The sequence below is a fragment of the Prunus dulcis genome, chromosome 8 (genome assembly GCF_902201215.1).
Source record: "Prunus dulcis chromosome 8, ALMONDv2, whole genome shotgun sequence".
In the NCBI taxonomy this organism is placed as follows: Eukaryota; Viridiplantae; Streptophyta; class Magnoliopsida; order Rosales; family Rosaceae; genus Prunus; species Prunus dulcis.
In genome coordinates, this window is record NC_047657.1 from 7,821,427 (window position 1) to 7,839,114 (window position 17,688).

The following is a 17,688-nucleotide window of genomic DNA, read 5'->3' on the forward strand; positions in this document are numbered from 1 at the left end:
CAACTTCACAAGTTAAGTGGCTGAGATTTGTGCTTGAAGATTTTGGTGAAGAACAGATAGAAGGGACTCAAATTCTATGTGATAACACCTCAGCAATTGCAATGGCAAGGAATCCAGTTCATCACCAAAAGACAAGACACATCAGCAGAAAATTTCATTTTATAAGGGAAGCCATTCAAGCAAAAGAAATTGAACTGGTGTACTGCAAGACAGAAGATCAGATAGCAGACACTTTGACTAAGGCTCTGCCTAAGGATTGATTTGTGAGGCTGAGAAGCCTGCTTGGAGTGAAATCAGCTAAAGGATTAGAAGGGAGTTTTGAAATATAATCCTCCTGCAGATTTCTTAGAGCTGAAGTCATATTCTATTTATTCTGTTTTTCTGCTAAGTCTATTTAAATGATGTAATGAGAACCATTAGATCATAGTCTAGGTGGATTCTCTAGCTTAGATTTGGTATGACATGTGTAAGCATCTAATAGGGTGACAGCTGTAATTCTGTTAGAAGAGAATCACATTTCTCTCCTGGCAGTCACACTATGTAAGCTGCAGAATTGACAGATTTCAATAGAACAGTGCATTCTCTATTCTCTCTTCATTCTCTCTAGCTAAATGTTCTAGAATGTGCACCTCTCCCTAATCTGAAAATACAGAGATAAACTCAGAATTCTAACAATATGGGGGACAGGAATAAGAAATCCACAACAAGATATTGATAGCTTTGTTTCTAAACAATAACATACCAGCCATGGACTCTGCGGATCCGGAACATAATGAGAATGTGGCCAAACGCTTTACAAATGCAGCAGCCTTCTGCATGTCATGTTGTCTATCTTCACACAGCATTATCTTCAAAGCTTCAGCTAATACTTCGCCCTGATCTCTGTTCCATGAACACCACCAGTAGGTAATTTTTTTTAGGTAAGTCATTAGTTGAACCCGCCTAGAAAGCATGCATTTATACTAGTCTCTAAGGTGACAGGAAAAATCAATACACCCATTGCAGGAAATAAGCTTATCACAACAAATATTCTTAATAGAAAGATGCAAATTAAGTTCCAGAACTCCAGTAAATATGGGTACAGGAATTTGAGGTTATTTACTTCATAAAATGCATAAAGATACCAACTAGATGCCACAGAAGGTAGAGAAATGTTTTAACACCAAATTTTGGCATTAAAAAGTTTAGTGCAAACCTTCCAGGCCTATATTCAAGTATAATATTGTAAAGCTGAACAAAGAAGTCCTGCAGATCAACATTTAAGGCATCAAGATTGCTCTTCATCACTTTAAATGCAACAATGCAGCAACGGAGGCGCTCAGATACAGTCAAACATTTTGAAGTATTCTCAGAATCGCTACCACCAGAAGCAAGCTTTTTCAGATAGTTTATAAGATCCCCCATGAAATCCATGTCAATTAGATGCGAGAATTTTCCTAATCCTTTCAGACACGGAGCAAGTAAAGGGTGGGGCTCAGATGCACCAGTAGATAAACTAGCATTTGCTTCGGATCTAAATGGAGAATCACAGGAAATTATTCAATACATTTGAAATCTGAAATAAAGGGGAATTGCAAATCCATAAACTACCCAAAGAACAAATTATAAATGATTTCCACTTTCAATCAAGCATATCTATGACAGACTTCAAAACTGAATATATCTCCCATTTCAATCATCACTCTCAAAGTAGCCATTTACTGCTTTTGGATACCTAGTTCCTCAAAGCAAAGCACATGCATATTCATAAACAAGCTTATCTGAGCTTATGCCATTTAAAATATCACTCAGAAGATCATTCATGTTTATGCATTTATCAACGTTATGAATGAACTGTCAAAATATCAAAAGGTAAAAGATAGAAAATTCTAGAAATATGGTTGAACAATATGAAAATTACACGAAAAAAGAACTGTTTCACAATACAGCTATATTTAATGACAACGTAGCTTAAGTGAATTTTATAAAGGACAGAATCAGATACCTACGTTCTTTATGGGCTTATTTGAGCACTTGAGGTACATTCTCTTTAGCGTGATCTGATTGGGAAGGAGTTTTGAGCTAAATTTAAATTATTTCTCGTTAAGCATTTGTAGTTTTTTATGCCAAGATGGACATATTCTCCATCTTTTTTCTTGTACTTAATAGAAGCTAATTTCCAATCAGAAAAATTTACAAATCCTTTTGGTCTTCAATGATACAAAATGTGAAAATTCACTTCTACAAGGAGTTTCTTCCACAATGCATCCATTTACCATATCACACGCTGTATTTACAGAAAAAGTAAACATGAGTGCCCCATAGTGCCCATAGACAGAGAAGCCAGTTTTTCCTGATACCATGTGATCAGTGGTCTCTCAAGTCTTAAAACTCATGTATGCTAATTTATATGCTTAGTTTACAAACTTGTAAATCTTCTCTTTAAAAAATTAAAATTATTTGTACAGACTACACATAGTGAGCAATCTGCTCCTTCTTGCTCTGGTTTGTCTTTTAAGCTAAAGCAAATTCATAGGATATCACAGATCCAAAGTTATCAGAATCATGATGCGCAAACAAACCTGGAAGCTGATGACTGCATTGTATGTTTCAATATGCGAAAATATGTTTCAAATACAGCAGAAAGTGCCTCTGTCTGCATTCCTCTCCGCTCCATAACATCTGGGGCCAAAGCAACAGCCTTGTAATCAGCAGCAACCTGTGTATAGCATTACAAAATTCAATAGGTTGAGAGGAAAAACCACTGAAACAAGCAAGATCAAGAAGTCAATGGATTTTGCAAAACAGAAAAACACCTCCTCTCTTGTCTTCGTCAATAACTCTTGCCTACTCCTTTTTTTGTCATTTTCCTTCAATTGACGTGCCTCCTCATAATGCTTTTTCTTCTTACTTTTCTTGCTTTGTGGTTTATGTTTCTCATCATTTCTTGCAGCCTTCCCAAGATCCTCATCGAATGACAGAGACAAGAAAACCTGCAGAAGTACTAACAATAATAAGCATGGAGGAAAAACAAAATCCACACGAGTTCTTATTATACAATATGATTCCATCACGAAATTCATCTTCCCACTATTTGTAGATTACTAGGCAGAAAAGCAACAATTTCCTATCCACATTCATTTGTTTATGTGAACCTGTGTATGACACAAGTTATGGTAACATATACACTTTCAACTGACAATATGCATTATGCATTGCAGCAAAATTACCAGAGAAAAGCTATATCCATATACATTTCTGTACCGTAAAACAGTAAAGCTCCTTTTAAACAAAACTCAAGAAATCTGCCATCTAGTTGGCTGAGCATGGAGTCCAACGGTAGATGACGGACATAAGGAAATAAAACCTTTATCTTAACTCAATATAACCCTGATTGTATCCCTATAAACTACAGCATTTGATCAATAATTTTCTTTCGGCAGAGAGATATATGGTTAGGCAAAATGGTCCAGTATTGAGTTGATCGGCACAAAAATTGGTTAAAACAACATAAATAACAAATAGATAAGTAATCTCATGCCTCCACAGAGTCAGGGTGTAATTGGCAATTATGAGCTTTCACATGATCCTCAATTAATCGAACAGCCTCCACAGTTGCTTCTGTTGAAATGTAAATTCTGTTACTGGTTTAAGTTTGTCAGTTGACAGGTGTAAGGCTTAGATTAGTTTCTAGAGTGTAGGTCTCATAGGTCCTAGCTCATGCCAAGTGTGCAGCTCATATTGCTGACACTAAATTGTATGGCTGAGATCATATTCTCTGCTGTACAAATGGAATGTTCTGTTAGAAATGAAATCAGTGTGTGCATTGCATGATTACAATAATTTTCTCTCAGGAAACAGATTCTCTCCCTCTCTCTCTTTCTCTCTACAACTTTGTCTCATATACTTTGTGTGCAAGAAATCTACTATTATATAGAAACTTCAACATGGTATCAGTAGCCAAGGTTCTGATCTGAGACTGGTCGTAGTGAAATCAATCCAGCTGAAGGTAGCATTATCTAGTCTCACATGGCTGGATCTAGCATGAGTGAGCTTCGTGCTCCCATCTTCAATGGAAGCAACTACGATTTCTGGAGAATAAAGATGTGCACAATCTTCAAATCTCACAAGCTGTGGGATATGGTTGAGAATGGATATGAGCAACCTGTGAAGAAGGAAGAAGGAGAAGCTCTGACAGCAGCTCAAAAGCTTGTTTTGGAAGAAAATATTGCCAAAGATGCTAAGGCATTGGGTTTGATCCAGAATGCAGTTTCTGATGATATTTTTCCCAGAATTGCTTTGAAGGAATCAGCCAAGGAAGCATGGGAAATCCTGCAGCAAGAATTCAGAGGAGACAAGAAGGTAAGATCTGTGAAACTTCAAGCTCTTAGGAGAGAATTTGAATACACTCGTATGCATGATGATGAATCATTGTCTGGATATGTCACTAAACTACTTGAGCTAGTAAATCAAATGAAGGCTTATGGTGAAGAATTAACTGAACAGAGAATTGTTCAGAAACTCTTGATTAGTTTATCCAGAGAATATGATTCCATTGCTGAGGTTATAGAGGAGACAAAAGATACAGAAACTATAGGGGTTCAAGAGGTTATAGGATCTCTAAAATCTCATGAACAAAGGCTGCAGAGGCATAATGAGAGAGTGACTGAGAAGGCTTTCTCTAGTTTGAATGTGAGCTCTAAAGATCAGTCTAACACAGGGCAGGCAGGGGGTTCCAAATCCAAAAAGAATTGGAAATCTCAGAAAGGGAAGAAGTGGGACTCAAAGTCTGAAAACAATTTTAAAAAGGAATGTCAGACTGAGGGAGCAAAGGTGCCTTGCAAAACCTGTGACAAATTGCACTATGGTGTCTGCTGGTTTAAAGGCAAACCTAAATGTTATAAATGTGATAGGTTTGGTCATATAGCCAAAGACTGCAAGGGAAACCCAGAAGCTGCTAACTATGCATCACACAAGGAGGAAGAAGGCAACATGTTCTATGCTTGTCATGCTGCTGCCATAGTGAAAAATAATGGTGTGTGGTATGTGGACAGTGCATGCAGCAACCACATGACTTCACAAGCATCCCTTCTAGTCAATATTGACACCAAAGTCACTGCAAAGGTAAAAATGGGCATTGGAGACTTAGTGGAAGCAACTGGAAAAGGAACTTTGGTGATTGACACTAAAGCTGGGCCTAGATATATCAAAGAGGTTATGCTTGTACCAGGATTGGCTGAAAACTTACTTAGTGTAGGTCAAATGGTAGAGCATGGCTACTATCTTGTCTTTGGTGATTCTATGGTTGAAATATTTGATGACAGGTCAATGGAGAATCTGCTGGCAAAGGTTTCCATGACAGGAAACAGATGCTTCCCACTGTCATTGAAATATGCAAATTCAGTGGCTATGAAAGCAACAATTGAAGAATCCACTTGGGATTGGCATAGGAGGTTTGGCCATTTGAATATGCAGAGTCTGAAGTTGTTACAACAACAGGAGCTGGTCTATGGTCTGCCTGAAATTGGAAATGCAAACAGAATTTGCCAAGACTGTGCAATTGGAAAATCCCACAGAGAGGCTTTTGGTAAAGAGAAAATTTGGAGAGCTAGTTTACCTCTGGAGCTGGTTCATTCAGATGTTTGTGGTCCAATGCAGACCACATCAATAGGTGGAAACAAATATTTTTTGACTTTCATTGATGACTGCACCAGAATGTGCTGGGTGTACTTCATGCAATTCAAGTCAGAAGTTTTTAATATTTTCAAGAAATTTAAGGCGATGGTAGAACTACAAAGTGGATACAAACTGAAGAAACTTAGGAGTGATAGAGGTGGGGAATATACCTCTGCTGAATTTCTGCAGTTTTGTGAAGAAATTGGGTTGGAAAGACAACTAACCGTGGCCTATTCACCTCAGCAAAATGGGGTTGCTGAGAGAAAGAACAGGACCATTGTTGAGATGAGCAAGACAATGATGAAAGAGAAGAAACTACCATACAAATTTTGGGGAGAGGCAGTGAATACAGCTGTCTATATCCAGAATAGATGCCCCACAAAAGCTTTAGATAATGTCACTCCATTTGAAGCTTTTAGTGGAAGAAAGCCTGGGGTTAAACACTTAAAAGTGTTTGGTTCTCTATGTTTCTGTCATGTGCCTAATCAGTTGAGGTCTAAACTGGAAGATGCAGCTGTTAAGTGCATTTTTGTTGGCTATGGCAAATGTGAAAAGGGATACAAAGTGTACAATTTGCAAACCAACAAGATCACTACATCTAGAAGTGTGATCTTTGATGAGAACTCACTATGGGATTGGGACACTCAAACTGTTGATTCTGTCACAGTTCAGATGAGGTCTGAAGACACTTTCAGAAGTAGTGAAGAGGAGCATGAAGAAACAATGATAGACATTCCCAGTCCACCTCAAGTAACTACAGCTGCTACTAATGTTGCTTCACCAAGTGATTCTCCAAGTTCTACACCTGTAAAGCTTAGAGACATCACTGAGATTTATGCTAGATGCAATATGAGCATCATTGAGCCAGAGAACTTTGCTGAAGCATCAAAGGATAAAGCTTGGCAAAAGGCAATGGAAGCAGAAATGGAAATGATTGAGAAAAATGAGACTTGGGAACTAGTTGATAGACCAAGTGATAAACCTGTGATTGGTGTGAAATGGGTTTATAAGACCAAATTGAACCTTGATGGCTCAATACAGAAGCATAAAGCTAGGCTGGTGGTCAAAGGCTATGCACAAAAGCCTGGAATCGACTTTAATGAGACTTTTGCTCCTGTGGCCAGACTTGACACAATTAGAACTCTCATAGCTTTGGCAGCTCAAAAGGGGTGGAAATTATACCAGTTAGATGTCAAGTCTGCATTCCTAAATGGTGTGCTTAAGGAGGAAGTCTATGTAGATCAACCGGATGATTTTGTAACTACAAACTATGAAGACAAAGTGTACAAGTTGAAGAAAGCCTTGTATGGTTTGAAACAGGCTCCAAGGGCCTGGTATGAGGAAATCAATGCCTATCTTGTTAGCTGTGGTTATGTCAGAAGCACAAGTGAGGCTACTTTGTATTGCAAGACTAAGGAAGAATCTGGAACTCTAATAGTCTCAATCTATGTTGATGACATTGTGTATACAGGCAGCAGTGAAGAATTAATTGATGAATTCAAGACTGAAATGATGAGAAGGTATGAAATGACTGATCTAGGCCTTTTATATCATTTCCTTGGTATGGCAGGGATTCAAACTGAATCCTGCATTTTCATAAATCAAAAGAAGTATGCTCTGACTTTGCTGGACAAGTTTGGTTTGAAGCAATGTAAGCCGGTCAGTACTCCTCTGGTGGCAACTGAAAAATTGTGCAAAGATGATGGAAGTGATCCTGCAGATGAGAGTTAGTACAGACATATTGTGGGCAGCCTATTGTATTTGACAGCTACAAGACCAGACATAATGTTTGCAGCTAGCCTATTAGCTAGATTCATGCATTGTCCAACAAAGAAACACTATGGAACAGCCAAGAGAGTGCTGAGGTATATTCAAGGCACCATTGATTTTGGTATTGAATATCAAAAAGGAAAAGAAGCCATTCTAATTGGATATTGTGATAGTGATTGGGGAGGAAGCCAAGATGACATGAGAAGCACCTCTGGCTATGCTTTCTCTTTTGGCAGTGGAGGATTTTCTTGGGCATCAGTCAAGCAACATAGTGTTGCTCTCTCCATAGCTGAGGCTGAGTATGTCAGTGCAAGTGAAGCTACTACACAAGCAATATGGTTGAGGTTTGTTCTAGAGGATTTTGGAGAATTGCAAACTGATGCAACTCCATTAATGATGTACAACACTTCTGCCATTGCAATGACAAGAAATCCTGTTTTCCATCAGAAAACCAAACACATCAACCGCAGGTATCATTTCATCCGAGATGCTTTACAAGATGGAGTGGTGGACTTGAGATACTGCATGTCTGAAGAACAAGTGGCTGACATTTTCACTAAAGCTCTGTCTAAAGACAGGTTTAATTATCTTAGAGGATTGCTTGGTGTTAAACCAGTTAACAATTTAGAAGGGAATGTTGAAATGTAAATTCTGTTACTGGTTTAAGTTTGTTAGTTGACAGGTGTAAGGCTTAGATTAGTTTCTAGAGTGTAGGTCTCATAGGTCCTAGCTCATGCCAAGTGTGCAGCTCATATTGCTGACACTAAATTGTATGGCTGAGATCATATTCTCTGCTGTACAAATGGAATGTTCTGTTAGAAATGAAATCAGTGTGTGCATTGCATCATTACAATCATTTTCTCTCAGGAAACAGATTCTCTCCCTCTCTCTCTTTCTCTCTACAACTTTGTCTCATATACTTTGTGTGCAAGAAATCTACTATTATATAGAAACTTCAACAGCTTCACCACAGTGTTTTCCCTCGTTTGTAAACAGTGACTTGATGGTAGAACAGCATAGTTTCCTGTTAAGAAGTAGTTCATAGTTGGATGAAGTAGTAAAAGAAAACATTGGCTATGATCATGGACACAACTATCATGTGAATAAACCAAGAAAAGTGACATGTATCAACACAGACATGAGAGACGTGTTACACATGGGACATGGACATGAACAACGTGTTAAGTCGACTTCATCCCAAAAATGATGACACATCAATACATCTGCAATCTTTTATATTTATTCAGATATCTGTTCACATTCAAACATATCTTTATACAAGAACAACATTCTTAAAAATAATTATGAAAATTACAACCATGTGTAGTTTTTTTGACAAAAAAGGTCAACACCTTGGCAATGTTGAACTGTTTCTAAGCAAGAGAAGGTGTTTTAACACCCATGCAGTCTGCAGCCAGAAACATCATCAGTCCCTAACCAAGTTTAGAATATTTTTCCTTTGTCAGAGTTTAAATTGAGAATCTAAACAAAGAACAATATTTCCACCTGAATGTTTTGCTCAATCCTAAAGTATAATAAAAGCTGGCTAATGCTCATATTTAGAGTTAAACTGTGTACTGGACTTGAAGATACAATCATTTTACAAATTCTTGCGTCATCCTGACCTTCAAAGACACCTTGTAAGACTATTTATATGTGCTCAGTGTATTCTTCCAGTGAGAATTAATTAAAAAAACAGTAGACATCATGGAACAGAACAGTTGTCATACCCAGGAATAAGGTCTTTATAAACAGCCAACAGAGATAGGAGTCCAAGTTTGACAATGGCATGATTGTTATCTTTACAGATCTGTAATATCTCCTTCAGAGATTTTGTATTGGAAGTTAGATCAGCAAGCAGCGCAATTCCCAGTTCTGCAAGTTTGTTCTTCTTACTTTCAAAGGCTTCATCAGCTGTAAGATCTTCTTTAACCTCAGCCTAACCAAAAATAAATAAATAAATAAATAATAATTTTATATGATACACAGACAATACAGTATACTAAAACTCAGAAGCAAAACAGAAGAATAACCAATCCAATCAGATGATACCAGCACTGCTTCTTGTGGAGTTTGTTCAACTTCGGGTTCAGCCTCTTTCTTACTTTTCTTTAACTTTGCCCTCCTTTCAGCCTTTGTCAGCTTAACTATGCTTTTATCTGCAGCACCACTGGCTTCCTCTTCAGTGGGATCGTTTTCAGATGCTTTTGATACCTTCGTTGCTGCGGTATCACACGAATTTAAAACATGCACACTGTGTGTAAGTCCTAAGACCTTCCAAAGACAACTCCCCCAATTACCATTATCCAAACTAGAAAAAATAAAATAAAAATGAGGAACCTGTTTGTTGAAATGTAAGTGGTGAGCTGATAAGAATGTAATTAGGCCTCTAAGCTAAATGGTGTATTCACTTTGTCACTAAGATAGACAAGTGTTAGGCGTTAGTCATGTTAAGTGGTTATAGCCACGTGTAAAAATCCTAGAGAGCAGTTTTGGATGTAAGGCTGTGATTCTCAGTGATGTAAGAGAATCCAGCTATTCTTTCATACGGTCATAGCTCACACTGAGCTTGCTCTATTTGAGTACAGAGCATGCAATAGAAAAATACACACTGTTTCGATTCAGTCAAGCTCACTACTCTCTCTGTGTTTTCCTTCCTCCTTCAATCTATTCAAAACTCTAACATGGCCTCAGAGCCAGGTTGGGTCTTTTGATCTGGGCATAATCTGTGAGGTCACTGAGCTCAATCGAAGCTCAGCTAAGCATCTGAGAAGAGAAATTGTTTGATTCAGACCAAAAGATGGCTGGATCTGGAAGTTCAGAAGTAAGAACTCCGATCTTCTCCGGTGAGAACTACGAGTTCTGGAGGATTAAGATGGTGACGATCTTCAAATCTCTTGGGCTATGGAGTCTGGTAGAAAAGGGGATTTCAACCCCTGATTCGAAGAAGAAGACGACGAAAGTTGAAGAATCATCGGAAGAAGAAGCTGATGCAGAGATGTTTGCTGTGCTCATGAAGGACGCAAAGGCTCTGGGCATTATACAAAACGCAGTTTCTGACCAGATCTTCCCTCGGATTGCAAATGCCGACTCATCTCAAATGGCATGGAATCTACTCTACAGTGAGTACCACGGTGGTGATCAGGTCAGATCTGTAAAACTTCAGAATCTCAGACGGGAATTTGAGTATATGAGAATGCGTGAAGGTGAACAACTAACTGCATATCTTACTCGATTAAATGAATTGATAAATCAAATGAAAACGTTTGGAGAAGTGTTATCAAATGAGAGGCTGGTTCAAAATGTGTTAATCAGTCTTAGTAGAGTGTATGATCCCATCTGTTTGGTGATTGAAAATACAAAGAGTTTGGAGACTATTGAATTGCAGGAGGTTATTGCAATATTGAAGAGTCAAGAGCAACGTTTTGACATGCATAATGTGGACATAGCTGAGAAGGCATTTGGCTCTTTCTCAGTCGATACAAAAGGGCAGAACAAGAATAGTACTCAAACTGGTTCTACTAAGTCTCAGAAGAATTGGAAGTCTAACAACAAACCATGGGAGTCTAGACAGAAGCCACAGCAAGCTGGTGCTGCACAAACCTCAAATGGATCACAATATGTGCATCAAGATGGAGTGAAGCCTCAATGCAAAGTATGCTCTAAATTTCATTTTGGAGAATGTAGATATAAGGGCCAATCTAAGTGCTATAAGTGTGATAGATTTGGACATTGGGCTAGGGACTGTACTGCAAACAAAGGAGTGCAGAAAGCAAATAATGCAAGCCAAGTAGAAGTAACAGGGAATCTGTTTTTTGCAAACTGTGCAATTTCAGAGAAGAGTGCAAATGGAGAATGGTATGTAGACAGTGGTTGCAGTAACCATATGACTGGGAACAAGGAGCTGTTAATTGACATAAATTCAAGTGTCACAAGCAAGGTGCAAATGCCAACAGGGGAGCTTGTAAGTATAGCTGGCATGGGTACTTTAGTGCTTGACACAAGCTCTGGTACAAAGTATATCAGAGAAGTCATGTATCTACTTGGTTTGAAGGAAAATCTGTTGAGTGTAGGCCAAATGGATGAACATGGTTATCATTTGGTATTTAGAAGCAGCAAGTGCAGTATCTATGATGGTTCTTCTCTCGAGAATCTCATCATGAAGGTGGAAATGAGGAAAAATAGGTGTTATCCATTGTCATTGCCCTCAAATGACTATGTTGCACTAAGAGCTGGTATATCCAATTCTACCTGGATTTGGCATAAAAGAATGGGCCATTTGCATCTGAAAGGTCTACATCAGCTTAAGGAGAAAGAGATGGTACATGGTTTGCCATACTTGGAGGATGTAAATGAAGTGTGTGGAGGCTGTCAACTGGGAAAGCAACACAGAGAGTGGTTCCCTAAGGATCAAGCATGGAGAGCAAGTACACCCCTTGAGCTTATACACATGGATTTGTGTGGACCAATGCAAAATGAGTCTCTAGCAGGTAATAAATATTTTATGCTGCTCATAGACGATTTTACAAGGATGATTTGGGTCTACTTCTTAAGATACAAGTCGGATGCACTACAACTGTTTTCAAAAATTCAAGTCTATGGTGGAGTTGCAGAGTGGATACAAAGTGAAATGTGTTCGAAGTGATAGAGGGGGTGAGTTCACATCTAGTGAATTCAATAAACTATGTGAAGATGCAGGAATTCAAAGACAGTTCTCCATGGCTTACACACCCCAGCAGAATGGAGTGGTAGAAAGGAAGAATAGGACAGTGGTAGAGATGGCTAAGGCTATGTTACATGAGAAGGAGTTGCCTTATTACTTATGGGCAGAAGCTGTACACACTGCGGTGTACATTTTAAACAGGTGTCCTACTAAGGCTCTTAGAAACAAGACCCCTTTTGAAGCGTATAGCACAAGAAAACCAGGTGTTGCTCATTTGAAGGTATTTGGCAGTGTGTGCTTTGTGCATAAACCAAAAGAAAGTAGAGAGAAATTGGATGCCAAAAGCACAAGGGGAGTGTTTGTTGGATATGCAACATGTGAGAAGGGTTATAGAGTGTTTGATCATGTCACTAGGAAACTACTACTGTCAAGAGACATTGTATTTGATGAAGGAGCAATATGGAATTGGAAGGAAGCAACTGAAAATTCTGTGGTGATGGTGAATGATGAAGAGCAGCCTAGGAATTCTCAAGTGGAATTGTTTGAAACACCTGTAGGAAATCGAAATTCTGGTTTCATATCTATAGACTCAGTCTCCTATGAAGAATCAAGCAAGGCAAGCATTAGATTGGAAGACACTCAGAACTTCGATCATACTCCATTGAAATGGAGGAAGTTGGATGATATCTTAGCACAATGCAATTTGTGCACAATGGAGGCTGAGAAGTTTGAAGAAGCTGTGAAGGATGAGTCATGGATGAAGGCAATGAAAGATGAGTTGAACATGATAGGAAAGAATGATACATGGGAACTTGTTGACAGATCTATGGATAAACCAGTGATTGGAGTTAAATGGGTGTTTAAAACTAAGCTAAATCTGGACGGTTCAGTGCAGAAAAATAAGGCAAGACTGGTGGCTAAGGGATACTCACAAAAACCAGGGGTGGACTACAATGAAACATTCGCACCAGTGTCTAGATTAGACACAATCCGGACTCTGCTTGCACTTGCAGCTCAGAAGGGTTGGCAGCTGTATCAATTAGATGTTAAGTCAGCTTTTCTAAATGGCATCTTAGAGGAGGAAGTGTATGTAGATCAACTGGAGGGATTTGTAGTGAAGGGTTGTGAAAGCAAGGTTTACAAGCTGCACAAAGCTCTATATGGCTTGAAATAGGCGCCAAGAGCTTGGTATAGTGAAATTGATGGTTATTTTGCTGAGTGTGGTTTCACAAAGAGCCAAAGTGAGGCCACTCTTTATGTCAAAGCAAGAGGTGAAGCAAGCATCTTGATAGTATCCATTTATGTAGATGATATAGTCTACACTGGAAATGATCAAGAAATGATAGAAGACTTCAAGAAGGACATGAAGGAGAAATATGAAATGACTGATCTGGGGCTCTTGCATCATTTCTTGGGAATGGGTGTAATTCAAACACCAACAAGCATATTCATTCATCAGAAGAAATATGCAACAACTCTGTTAAGCAGATTTGGTTTGAATGAGTGTAAGCCGGTGTCTACTCCTCTAGTTACCTCAGAGAAACTAAGTAAGGATGATGGAAGTGGATTGGCAAGTGAAGAACAATACAGAAGGATTGTTGGAAGTCTGCTGTATCTCACAGCTACTAGACCTAACATTATGTTTGCAGCCAGTTTGCTTGCAAGGTTCATGCATTGTCCCACTAGCAAACATCTTGGAACAGCAAAACGTGTTCTTAGATATGTAAAAGGAACTCTAGATTATGGTCTGGAGTATGTGAAAGGAAAAGAGGCAGTCCTAATTGGCTATTGTGACAGTGATTGGAGTGGTTCTGTGGATGATAGTGAGAGCACCTCTGGATATGCTTTTTCTTTTGGTAGTGGAGTGTTTGCTTGGGCCTCAGTCAAGCAAATTGTGTTGCACTCTCTACTGCTGAAGCAGAATACATCAGTGCCTCTGAAGCAACAACACAAGCTATTTGGTTGAGATTTGTCTTAGAAGATTTTGGAGAACTTCAAACAGAAGCTACACCTCTACATTGTGACAACATTTCAGCTATTGCCATTACAAGGAATCCTGTGTTTCATAAAAAAAAACCAAGCATATCGATCGAAGGTATCATTTTATTAAAGATGCTTTGCAAGAAGGAACTGTGGATCTGATTTATTGTCCGACAAATGAGCAGTTGGCAGATATCTTTACAAAGGCTTTGGCTAAGGATCGTTTCTGCTATCTCAGAGAGAAACTTGGTGTGAAATCAGCTCACAACTTAAAGGGGAGTGTTGAAATGTAAGTGGTGAGCTGATAAGAATGTAATTAGGCCTCTAAGCTAAATGGTGTATTCACTTTGTCACTAAGATAGACAAGTGTTAGGCGTTAGTCGTGTTAAGTAGTTGTAGCCACGTGTAAAAATCCTAGAGAGCAGTTTTGGATGTAAGGCTGTGATTCTCAGTGATGTAAGAGAATCCAGCTATTCTTTCATACGGTTATAGCTCACATTGAGCTTGCTCTATTTGAGCAGTGAATATGGAATAGAAAATACACACTGTTTGATTCAGTCTAGCTCACTACTCTCTCTCTCTGTTTTCCTTCCTCATTCAATCTATTCAAAACTCTAACATTGATTCTGTAGGTTTACGAAATCAGATACTGTTGCTAGTGGCCACGTTCCCTGGAGTGAGCTTTAGCTGATATGACGGGCATTTTTCATTCGTATGGCTGTAAAGATCAGTCTATTTTGTTCTCTTTTAAATGAATTCTGTGCTTTTAGACTGATCAGAGTGTAAGGTAGTGGGCAACAAAATGTTTTTTTTATAGCATACTAATTGCTGCCAAATCGTATCGGGAATTACTGTTGATTATTTGGGGTGGGCACCGCTCGGTTCTGTTCGGTTTCTGTAAAGTTGGACAGAGAACCATTTCCTTGGCACTTGTTGCTGGATCCACGCATCCCCACTCTTTCTTGCGGCTTTTGTTTTTTTGGTCGTAATCAATTCAAGTTGATTCAAAATTCAAAAATAGGGAAGGAAACAAATGGAGAATACAAGAGTCGAAAATGCCAAATATAGGAGCAAAGCACCACAAATACGGGAAAAGTTAGACTTAAACCAGCACAGTTTAGTATGATAATCTTCTCCATCATAAAATCAAAACAAAATACAACACAAAGCCATCGTCACTACATAAGGGATCGAGACGGCACAGTCATGGTTACAAAGGAGAGGATACACACCCACTGCACAGGTCAGCATCGCTGCACATAAAGATCTAAAAAGAGAATTTCCCCAAAAAACAAAAACACATCCGCACCAGAATATTCCTCCAAAGGGACCTAGGGTTGGGAGTAAAAATCGCTCCTCTTAGGATTGCGTGGTTATGCGACTTTCTTGCTGCTTAAGTTATGCCCGAAAGCTTTGACAAAAAACCAAAAACCAAAAAGTTATGCCCCCAGTTCCCAACAGGCAATCAATAACCATTTCCGCACAGATAATAGTTGACTTGAGTGGCTTTTTAAGAGGGGGAGAGAGAGAGAGAGAGAGAGAGAGAGAGAGAGAGAGAGAGAGAGATGGCAGAAGAATTTCCTATGACGGGTGGAGATGGCCCAAACAGCTATGCCAAAAATTCTAATGCAGCGGTATCTTAATAGTTCATCTATTGCCTTTGAATTTTGAGTGCTGGAAATTTCTTCTTCTCAACAGCTACCTATATATTTCCAACTTTTATTAATTACTGCATTTTTTTAATTATGCTGCTGAAATTTTCTTAATTTACAAATTAAATAAGGTTTTGGCAGATTATATCATGTAAATTATTTACGGTTATTATATATGCAAAACAATTTTCTATATGCATAATAAAGTTAATGTTAATCATCAAATTTCCTGTAGGCCAAGGCAGCAGATGGTGCAAAGGCAATGTTGGTTGCAGCAATATTCGAAAACCTTGACATTGAAACTCTGCAGTCTCGGCCAACAACATTCCGGATTGCTGATTTAGGTTGCTCTGTTGGACCTAACACATTCATTCAAGTGGACAACATAATTGATGCCGTATCTCAAAAATACCACAAGAAGAGCAAAGTCCAGTCTGCTGGTGAACTCCCAGAGTTTCAAGTATACTTTAGTGATCTTGTGTCAAATGATTTCAACTATCTCTTTTCCACTCTCCCTCGAGATAGGCAATATTTCACGGCAGGAGTTCCGGGCTCTTTCCATGGAAGACTCTTCCCTGAGGCCTCTCTTAATTTTGTTTACTCGGCATATGCTCTGCACTGGCTCTCTAAGATACCAGACGAGCTACGTGACATCAACTCACCTGCATTTAACAAGGGCAGGATTTTGTATGGCAATGCACCGTATGAAGTTGGCCAGGCATATTCAGCTCAGTATGCCAAAGACATTAAGTCCTTTTTTCATGCTCGAGGACAAGAGCTTGCTCCTGGAGGCCTCATGTTGCTTTTGATTCCGGGGCGTCCCCATGGCACGCTTCCAGCACAGAATTCTCTTGCTCCTTATTTTCAACCCTTGGAGTCTACTCTTGCTGATATGGTGAACGAGGCAAGTCGCATTTTGCAATATCAAAATAGGGTAACATTTGTGAAAATATTAATGAATTGATATGTGCAGGGCTTACTAAGCGAAGATAAATTTGACTCTTTCAACTTGCCCGTCTACTGCCCATCTGTGGAGGAGTTGAGGTTACTAATAGAAGAAAATGGGTGCCTTGACATATTGACATTGGAGAGCATAGGTCAGATGCCTTTTAGCTTGCCTAGTGCACAAGGATGCAGAGCTGGGACGGAGAGCATTCTCAGAAAACACCTTGGGGATGAAATTATAGAACCGCTTTTCGATCGATACTCGAAGAATAAAAATATTGCTGCAGGAAGTGCCTCCCTTGTTCATGACGACAGCATGGCTGTTGGATTCTTTGTTCTTGTCAAGCGCAAATTGCTCTGATTAACATTCGAACTAATAAAACCTACTTTACAAGTAACTGAGTAGGATGAAAAAAACCTGTAAGTGATGGCTTTCTTTAGCCTACAGATCATTTGTTACTGGCTAAGGTTGTTTCTTTATTTTTCTGTCTTTTACTTTTTGCATGGATAAGAAATAGAAAAATAAAAAAAATCAGATTATCAAAATTTGTTGTGGAGCTACGAAATCTCCAATTCTCCATTGTTAATGACCTTCTTCAACTAATAAGTTTGAATCCAATTCTCCATTGCTGTTGGACATTGTTTTTCATTCTTACTCAAAACAAATATGGGAAAAAAAAATAAAGTGATATATCCCAGTTACTTTCCCGTCATTACCAAACGTGGGAAAAGAATCTTCCATTTTCTATCCCTTGGGAAATAACATGGAAAGTGATTTCTCCTCAAACTCGTTCCGTGAACCAAAATATATGGTGACAGAGGCGCCCATATACCAAGCATATCAATGACGTCAAAGCTATTAGCCATCAAACTACTTTTTGGCCACTCAAGAAAAACTGAAAGGACTTGTAACCCCGTCGAATCAGAGAAGTGAACTGGTAATAGAAGGAAGAAACCTAGGCTTCCATGATCGAGGTAAAAAAAAATATAGTTGAGGATTGTTGACATGTCATATTGCTAAGC

General features: G+C 38.8%; 2 protein-coding genes across 3 annotated transcripts; one reads left to right on the forward strand and one right to left on the reverse strand.

The window, feature by feature from the left end:
* Positions 1 to 668: 668 nt before the first annotated feature.
* LOC117638383 (nucleolar complex protein 3 homolog) lies at positions 669 to 9,980 on the reverse strand. Its single transcript, XM_034373513.1, has 8 exons — positions 9,975 to 9,980; positions 9,478 to 9,765; positions 9,156 to 9,364; positions 3,521 to 3,617; positions 2,796 to 2,972; positions 2,562 to 2,698; positions 1,196 to 1,513; positions 669 to 882 (listed from the first exon to the last, which is right to left on the reverse strand). Exons 1-8 carry the CDS (start codon positions 9,978 to 9,980, stop codon positions 669 to 671), a joined length of 1,446 nt encoding a protein of 481 aa, XP_034229404.1.
* A 5,526-nt stretch (positions 9,981 to 15,506) lies between these two features.
* Positions 15,507 to 17,255, forward strand: LOC117637652 (loganic acid O-methyltransferase-like). 2 transcript variants are annotated; one of them, XM_034372593.1, is made up of 3 exons: positions 15,507 to 15,702; positions 15,956 to 16,624; positions 16,694 to 17,245. In XM_034372593.1, exons 1-3 carry the CDS (start codon positions 15,634 to 15,636, stop codon positions 17,024 to 17,026), a joined length of 1,071 nt encoding a protein of 356 aa, XP_034228484.1. In that variant the 5' UTR covers positions 15,507 to 15,633; the 3' UTR covers positions 17,027 to 17,245. The 2 variants fall into 2 exon arrangements, with proteins under 2 accessions (XP_034228484.1, XP_034228485.1); XM_034372594.1 differs by having other exon boundaries at positions 15,623 to 15,713; positions 16,694 to 17,255.
* Positions 17,256 to 17,688: the final 433 nt, after the last annotated feature.

Excerpts from the sequence above, each read along its gene's own strand:
- LOC117637652 (XM_034372593.1), top strand. The coding sequence starts at position 15,634 with ATGGCAGAAGAATTTCCTATGACGGGTGGAGATGGCCCAAACAGCTAT. Across the intron at positions 15,703-15,955 it reads CCAAAAATTCTAATGCAGCG|GCCAAGGCAGCAGATGGTGC; the intron begins GTATCTTAATAG and ends AATTTCCTGTAG. Across the intron at positions 16,625-16,693 it reads TTGCTGATATGGTGAACGAG|GGCTTACTAAGCGAAGATAA; the intron begins GCAAGTCGCATT and ends TGATATGTGCAG.
- LOC117638383 (XM_034373513.1), bottom strand. Across the intron at positions 3,618-9,155 it reads TATAAAGACCTTATTCCTGG|AATTTACATTTCAACAGAAG; the intron begins GTATGACAACTG and ends AACCAGTAACAG. Across the intron at positions 1,514-2,561 it reads ATGCAGTCATCAGCTTCCAG|ATCCGAAGCAAATGCTAGTT; the intron begins GTTTGTTTGCGC and ends TTCTCCATTTAG.